General features: G+C 62.9%; 1 protein-coding gene across 1 annotated transcript in view; it reads right to left on the bottom strand.

Moving 5' to 3' along the window:
• Nucleotides 1-7,315, bottom strand: part of ABCA2 (ATP-binding cassette, sub-family A (ABC1), member 2) — a 21,274-nt gene that overhangs the window by 4,807 nt on the left and 9,152 nt on the right. The window contains exons 18-40 of the mRNA XM_006900653.1: nt 7,043-7,238; nt 6,802-6,952; nt 6,510-6,714; nt 6,255-6,419; nt 5,979-6,159; nt 5,666-5,878; nt 4,926-5,122; nt 4,668-4,850; nt 4,383-4,567; nt 4,184-4,304; nt 3,475-3,711; nt 3,192-3,398; nt 2,879-2,981; nt 2,492-2,811; nt 2,077-2,290; nt 1,828-1,933; nt 1,625-1,736; nt 1,486-1,546; nt 1,157-1,331; nt 803-918; nt 588-735; nt 277-400; nt 62-194 (exon numbers count right to left, since the gene is read on the bottom strand). Coding sequence (XP_006900715.1) covers nt 62-194; nt 277-400; nt 588-735; nt 803-918; nt 1,157-1,331; nt 1,486-1,546; nt 1,625-1,736; nt 1,828-1,933; nt 2,077-2,290; nt 2,492-2,811; nt 2,879-2,981; nt 3,192-3,398; nt 3,475-3,711; nt 4,184-4,304; nt 4,383-4,567; nt 4,668-4,850; nt 4,926-5,122; nt 5,666-5,878; nt 5,979-6,159; nt 6,255-6,419; nt 6,510-6,714; nt 6,802-6,952; nt 7,043-7,238 — 3,853 coding nt within the window. The remainder of the gene's footprint in view (nt 1-61; nt 195-276; nt 401-587; nt 736-802; nt 919-1,156; nt 1,332-1,485; nt 1,547-1,624; nt 1,737-1,827; nt 1,934-2,076; nt 2,291-2,491; nt 2,812-2,878; nt 2,982-3,191; nt 3,399-3,474; nt 3,712-4,183; nt 4,305-4,382; nt 4,568-4,667; nt 4,851-4,925; nt 5,123-5,665; nt 5,879-5,978; nt 6,160-6,254; nt 6,420-6,509; nt 6,715-6,801; nt 6,953-7,042; nt 7,239-7,315) is intronic.

The following is a 7,315-nucleotide window of genomic DNA, read 5'->3' on the forward strand; positions in this document are numbered from 1 at the left end:
CCCCTCACCCCACTCATGCGGCCCCCTCACCCCACTCATGCCACCCCCTCACCCCACTCACTGTGGCTGCCTCAGGAAGTTGTACTGACACATGATGGTAAGGAAGAATCCGACAAAGCCCTCCACTGTCATGGCCACCAGCCCCCGAGTGACGATGTCCCACTCAAACGGGGACTTCATCTTGTCAAACTGGCCTGTGTCAGGACAGCTGGTTCAAGGTCCACTCAGGGACCCCCCTCAGCCATGCCCACACCTCGAGGGCCCCGCCCCACACACCAATCTTCGCGTAATACTCGTTGATGTACTCGTTGTAAGCCATCTCCATGAGCCCGTGGCCAAGGTTGTAGTTGGGGAAAATGAGGAAGCAACTTTTCAGGTAGCTGTTGACGACCTTCAGGTCCTGCAAGGTCACAGGTGGAAGGGACTAGGTCTGAGCCAGCCCACTCCATCCTCATCCTGCTCCCCCCACTGCCCCACCCCAGCTGCTCTGGCACCTCCCCACCCCCACCCTGCACTACCAACTCCCCCCTTGCCCCGCTCTGCCCACCCAGGGTCAGCCTGCCCCAGCCTGGTCCTGCCCTATCCACCTTGTCATGTTCAAAGAGCTGCAGTAGGAAGGTGGCCACGGTGGCCGTGATGCCGATGAAGAGGTTGATGACGATGAGGAAAACGTAGGCAGAGCTGGGCACCTCGAAGCAGAAGGAGGCCGGGTACATGATGGGTGTGATGGACCACCTGTGGTGGGCAGCAGTCAGTTGGCTGCCCGGCCAACGCCCGCCCTGCCACGTGTGCGGTCCCTTACCCGTAGAGCAAGAACAGAGCCAGGACGGCCGGGAAGTTGGTGGGAGAGGTGTAGGCTGGCAGGTCGAACACGAAGAGAATGATGACACAGCAGGTGGCTGGGACCAGGTAGTTGAGCTGCACGAATGGGAAGGTGTGTGGCCAGTGAGGGGGGACTGCAGGCGGGATGCGGGGTGGGAGCCCGGCCAGGGAGGACTGGAGAGCCTGCTGGGGGTGGACTGCCATGCAGGGTTTGTTTGGGGTGGGGGCAGCAGCGCTAGGAGGGAACTACGCCTGGAGATCACATGCTGGGCACGGGCAGTGCCCTGGGGCTGAAGCGGCCCGACTCAGGTGTGCCAGGTGGACACAGCCGTACCATGTCCCACACGTAGTTGGCGAGCCAGTAGGTGACGGGGTTGCAGCCGCTAACAAACTGCAAATGCTTGGCCTTAGTTGACTTCTCGGCCACCAGGAAGACCACGAAGCTGGCTGGCACGAAGGACATGGCGACGATAATGAAGATGGCGATGACCACATCTGTGCCCTGTAGCCTAGGGGTGGGAGATGGCATGGCAAGGAGGGCTACCCCCACCAGGACCCTGCTCCATGAGGCCCCACCCACAGCGGCCCAGCCCCCCCCAGATCCCACCCACCACGGCGGCACCTTGGCCCCGCCCAACAAGACCCCGCCTCCACAGCACATACAGGTAATCCAGCGAGAGGCTGGCACTGGTCTTGTTCATCGGGTGGTTGGTGACAGTGATGCCTGTGGCACAGGGGACAGCCGCCTCAGTTCCCGCTCCCCTCTCGTCCCGTCCCGCCCCTGCCCTGCCGACCCCCTCACCATAGGCGGCCGGATTCCCCTTGCTCTTAGGCAGGTTGGCACGCAGGATGGCATTGTTGAGGCTGTTGAGGTATGTGGGCATGCTGTGGTAACCCTTGTTGTTGTAAAAAACCTGGTGAGAGAGTAAAGGTCCCAGTGTGTCCCAAGGCCACCGTGGCTCATGGACTTGGCGAGGCCGGCCCCTCTAGTCCCCACAGGCTGACCTGAGCGGCCCTTCGCACTGCAATCTTCCGCACCATGGGCGGAGCCCGCGCACCAAACGAGGCTGGGATAGATTTCTGCACGTTGCCAAAGGTGATGGCTCCATACCTACGTGGGCCGGTGGGGATGATGAGAACGGCAGGCAGTAAGAGCGGGGGAGTAGGTGGGGGTGGTGACCTGGGTGAGGCTGGTATGAAGCAGCGGGCACTGGCCACCCGCCCACCCACAACAGCGTCTCTTCACTCGCTCACCGGTGCAGCCGGAAGCGGTCAGAGGTGAAGAGCAGGTATTCAGACACGTTGTGGCCCGTGATGTCAGTTAGGATGTCTCCGGTGACAACCCGCATCTGGGGTGGGTGTCCTCCCACACCACTGGGGCAGGAGAACCCGGTGCCCTGCATGGAGCAGCTGCAGCGGACCGGCTCCCGGACAAGGCGCGGCAGGGAGGGGGCTGAGGTCCAGGTCTCTGAGGGCAGAAGGTGAGTTGGCCCTGCCCCTGAGCCCCGCCACCCCTCCTACACTCTGCCCCCTCCTGATCCCTACCCCCTCTCCTGTGATCCACCCCTCCATCACCCCCTGCCCCTGCTCCCTAAGCCCTGTCCCAGCTGCTCCCCCCTTTCTCCTATGCCTGTTGCTTCCGGCTCAAGGGCCTTGACCCTAGCGGCACCTGGCATGGCGGTGGGCGGCAGGGAAGCGTTCCAGGCCTGCAGAGGGTCCTCGTCTAGGGACACAGGGAAGTCGGATGGGGCAGGCGATGGTGGGGGTGGCACAAAATTGGACAGCGGCAAGCCCTGTGTGAAGGACTCCAGGCACATGCTGTCGAAGAAGCGTGCGGCCAGCACACGGGACTCGCCACTGCTCAGATTCATTGTGGGTCCCAAGGAGCCGTTGGCGGGAGATTTGAGCACGCAAGTAGCACCCACACCGGATGGCAGCCGGAAGGTGCTCACGAGCTGCTGGGGGCTGGCATCCGGCGACAGCCGCAGCCTAGGAGAGGCCATCATGAGTGGCGGGCCGCCCTGCCCTCCCCTCCCCCAGGCCTGAGCCCACTCACCTGTACTCCCATCGCTCCTCGTTGGCGTAAGGGACGAAGTTGCCACGTGGCTGGGTGTAGTTGTGGTACTGAGATGGGGAGAGGACCAGCGGGGGCAGGTCACCTGGAGGGAAGCAGGAGGCTGAGCCGTCAGGACACTCACCTGGGGCCCCAGATCTGAGTGCCCTCTTCCTATCATGTGGACGTCAAAGCCTGAAGAGGCCCCACAGCTCCCGCTCCCCCACCCCACTCCTGCTTGAAAGCCGCCCAGCCTGCTGGCCAAGGTCCCCTGCACGCCTCACGTGGGGCCCCTTTGCCTGTCGGGTGGCTGTACCGATCTCGGGGACAGAGAGGGCCACGGTCATGGCCACGCAGACGAAGAAGGCGGGCAGTAGGATCTGGGAGCAGAGAGCCTTGGAGTTGCGACGGGCACAGTGGAATCTCTTGACCAGGAGCCCATGGAACTGGCGCACCCGGAGCCACCAGCCATCGAGCTTGCAGCTGCCCTGGCCAACCCGTGTAAGGACCTCAGCCTCTGCCTCTGTACAGAAGCTAGAGTGAGTGGGCAGCTCGCTGTGCCCTTGCTCCACCAGTCCGACCCACATAGCCTCCCTCACCTTGCAGGCTGACGTTGTCAGGGTCCTGAAGATTGTCAAAGAGGGGGCGATAGTCCCCATAGACCTCAGCAAAGCCTGCAGTCTCGTCACCACGGGCAGAGCCCACGGAGGACACTGACTGCAGTGAGCCCTGTGAGTTGGCCAGCTCTGCACACTGGGCCAGGTTGCCAGCAGGTGCCTCTCCAGCCACGGGGGCCTCTACCCCCAGCGTCACGTCCTTCCTAGACTCCTTCACATCTGAGCAGTAAGGGAGCCAGAGAGAAAGGGACTCAGGACGGCCCACCCTTACCTGAGGAGCCTGGCCCCCACACTACTCACCCCCCTACATCGCCCAGACTGACCAGAACCCCTGATTCTTAGGCTAACATGGACCCACCCACCCACTCAAGCCTGGAGAGTCTGAAGGTCCAGGTCCTACCGCTCTCCACTGCCTGAGACCCCCTGCCTCGGGCTGACCGTAACCTCTCAGGCTGCTCTCAGCCCCAAGGTCCCATGTCCACCTAGCCACCTGCCCAAGACCCCAGTTTCCAGGCTGATCCTGGGGAGCTCCACCCACCCCATTTCCAGGGCTGCCTCTAAGGGGTTCCATGGACCCCAGTTCCCAGGCTGACCCTGAGGGCCTCCATGCTCCCTGTGTCCCCCAGGACCTCATCACTGGAGAGAGGAGTGGTGCCTGACCAATCTTGGGCCCTCTAAGATGACCTCTCACCGGCCTCGCTGTTCTCCAAAGACTGGTCCTCCTCGGACACCTTCAGGAACACCTCCTCCAGCGTCGTGTCCATGAGTCCGAAGCTGCTCAGGTGAAGAGCCTCCAGATTGTGCTCCAGGTGCTATGGGAGGGCCAGGTGAGGTGGGGTGGGATGCAGGGTCTGTCAGCCCCCCGGGCCCAACCCCACTGGCCATCCAACCTGGAAGAGGCGCTCAAATGCCCCTTTTTTGGCGGCCTCACTGGGCAGGATGTAGGAAAGCTCGGTGCTCGTGTCAGACACCAGCAGGCAGGAAGCCACGTGCTTGCGAATGAACTGTGAGACCTGTGGCTCCAGACAGCTGCTCACCGGGGCCCTGCCTGGGGGGCTGGACGCCAGCCCTGGCTCTGGGGGAGGAGAGGGGAATGGTGTCACTGACTGGGGGGGAAGCCAGGGCTTCTGGGCATGGTGACAGATGTGCTCTCCCATGGGAGTCTCAGCACAGACCTTGGGGGCCTCGAGGCTCCGCAGGCCGCTTGACCAGCGTGAGGCGGTAACCATCCCCGTAGGCACCCTTAAGGAAGAGCGGGGAGCCACAGCACTTGAGTTTCCCGTGGGAGATGATGGCAATTCGATCCCCCAGAAGGTCAGCCTCATCCATGTGGTGGGTGGACAGGAGGATGGTGCGGCCTGGGGGAAACGGAGCCAGTCAGTGGCTGGGCAGGTACCCTGTGTCCCCTGCACCCCTGCGGCCTGCTGGCTCACCCTGCTTATACTTCAGGATGAGGTCCCAGATGGCACGGCGGGCATAGGGGTCCACACCAGCCGTGGGCTCGTCCAGGATGATGGCACGGGACCCCCCCACAAAAGCGATGGCCACAGAGAGTTTGCGCTTCATGCCCCCCGACAGCGTCTGCACCAGCGAGTGTCGCTTGTTGGACAGCTCCAGGTCTTCAATCATTCTGGAAGTGGGTGGAGCACGCTGGCGCGGGAGTGCTGTGGCCACGCCCAGGACCCCAGAACCACTGTAGCCCATGCAGTTCACTTTCCATTCAGGTGTGGTACTCCTGACCCCACCTGGGCCCACCTGCCCACAGCTGTACCACTCTGCCTCCTCATAGCCTCACTCATCTTAATGTCCATCCGGGATTAGTAATGCTCATAGTCCTTTCCTCATCCTCAACCCAACCCTGCGTTACACATCAACATCATGCCCCGCCCACAGGTGCTTGTCTCTGCCCACAGCCTCGCGTCCCCGCCCACAGACCCGCCCCTCCGGCGATTAACCCCGCCCGTATCACTGGCCCCGCCCCCTGGCTAGCCCACCACCACCTACGTCCTCCACTCCCGCCCACGGGCCCGCCCTTCCAGCTCCCCCGCCAGCCCCACCCACATCCTCCTCTCCTGCCCATGGCCCCGCCCCCTGCCAGCCCACCAGTCCCGCCCCTGGCTAACCCACCAGTCCCACCCACAGGCCCGCCCCTCTGGCTCCTGGCCCCGCCCACTTGTCCATCTCCTTGCGGATCTCCTCCTGTGCCATGCTCTTCAGCCGTGAGTAGAACCACAGGTGTTCCTCCACCGTGAGCCGGTCGAAGAGCACGTTGTGCTGTGGGCACATGCCCAAGTTCTTGCGGATCTCCTCCATCTCGGTGCGGATATCATGCCCATAGATGGTGGCCGAGCCCGAGGTCGGTGGGAACAGACCAGTCAGAATGGACCTGGGGGGTGTTGTCCGTCACTAGCCCTGCCTCTGCCCCTGTTCACCCCGCACCCACAGGCCCTAGGTCACTCTAGTCACGCCGCAGGTCAGCTCCTCACATGGTTGTGGTCTTGCCGGCCCCATTGTGCCCCAAGAAGGAGACGACCTGGTTCTCATACAGGTTCAAGCTCAACTTGTTCAAGGCCAGCTTCCGGTCATTCTTGTAGACCTTGGTCAGCTTGTCCACGCAGACCACCAGCGGCAGGTGGGTGGGCTCCTCTTCCATGCCTCTCATCTCCTCTGCAAGGGTCACAGGTCAGCCACACAGGGGTGGAGCTGAGGATGCCCTGTGTCTCCTCACTCCCAAGCCCAGCCCACAGTGCCCAGCACCTCACCAAATCGCCGGCTCTCCATGGCACAGGCTTGGTCTTCTTCCATAACACTGAGGCGGGGGGTGTGTGCCCAGGGCCAGCTCCACTCCCAGGCCTCGCTGCGCCCACTGCCCAGCCAGTAAGACTTCTGCAACGGGAAGTACCAGGGCCGGGGAAGCCCATACATGCCTGGTGGGGGGGGCGGGGAGCAGGAGAGAGGCTGAGGTGGGCAGTCCACCACTCAGGGTGTGCCTTCCCCAGCCTCACACCTTCTCCTACCTGGGTGTACAGCCTCGATATACCACGTGAGCACACCATAGACCGCCGCGTCCACCACCAGCATGGTCACGGCCAGCAGCAGGTTGAAGTCGTCCCCTTCCACAGGAGACTGGCTAAAGGTGTGCCACTGGATGCCCACGCCAGCCACCTCGTAGAGGGCAAAGTACTTGGAACCCAGGCCAAAGGCAGTTGTGGACATCAGGGACTAAGGGGACAGCAGTGTCAGGGGCAGGGCAGGACGGGACATGGTTGGGGTGGCTCCACTGCCCAGCCGCCCAGCCATAACCCTCACCGCTATGCACTTCTCAAAGGCAGTGATCCTATCGTGAGCCACCTCTTCTCGGATCGCCACGTACATGTAGGGCACGTAGCTCAGGAAGTAGACAATCCCACCACAGGCCGAGGCCAGCTTGGCCTTCGAGTACAGCACGGACACCAGGAAGCTGGGGGTCACAGAGTGGTCAGCACACCCCACCCTCAGTGCCTCCTGGCTGGCTGCAGCCCCGCAGCCCCCCTCCAGCCATGCTGCTCACCAGAACATGATGGTGGCCACAGCGTAGACAGCCAGGAAGAGCCAGATGATGACCACATGGCTGTGCATGAGTACCTGGCCGTACTTGAGGATGGCCGTGAGTGCGGTCACCGAGATGGACAGCTGGACAAAGCCCGTGATGAACCACGCCACCCAGTGCACCGCATTGTTCAGGCCCATCGTCTTCATCACCTGCCAGGGAAGGGGTGATGCGGTGCCCCACCCCCACCCCACCCTCCCCACTGCCCTCCCTGCCCTCACCCCTGTCCTCCCC

This window comes from Elephantulus edwardii, unplaced genomic scaffold (genome assembly GCF_000299155.1).
Source record: "Elephantulus edwardii isolate Elephantulus edwardi_28Jun2011 unplaced genomic scaffold, EleEdw1.0 scaffold00289, whole genome shotgun sequence".
NCBI classification, from domain to species: Eukaryota; Metazoa; Chordata; class Mammalia; order Macroscelidea; family Macroscelididae; genus Elephantulus; species Elephantulus edwardii.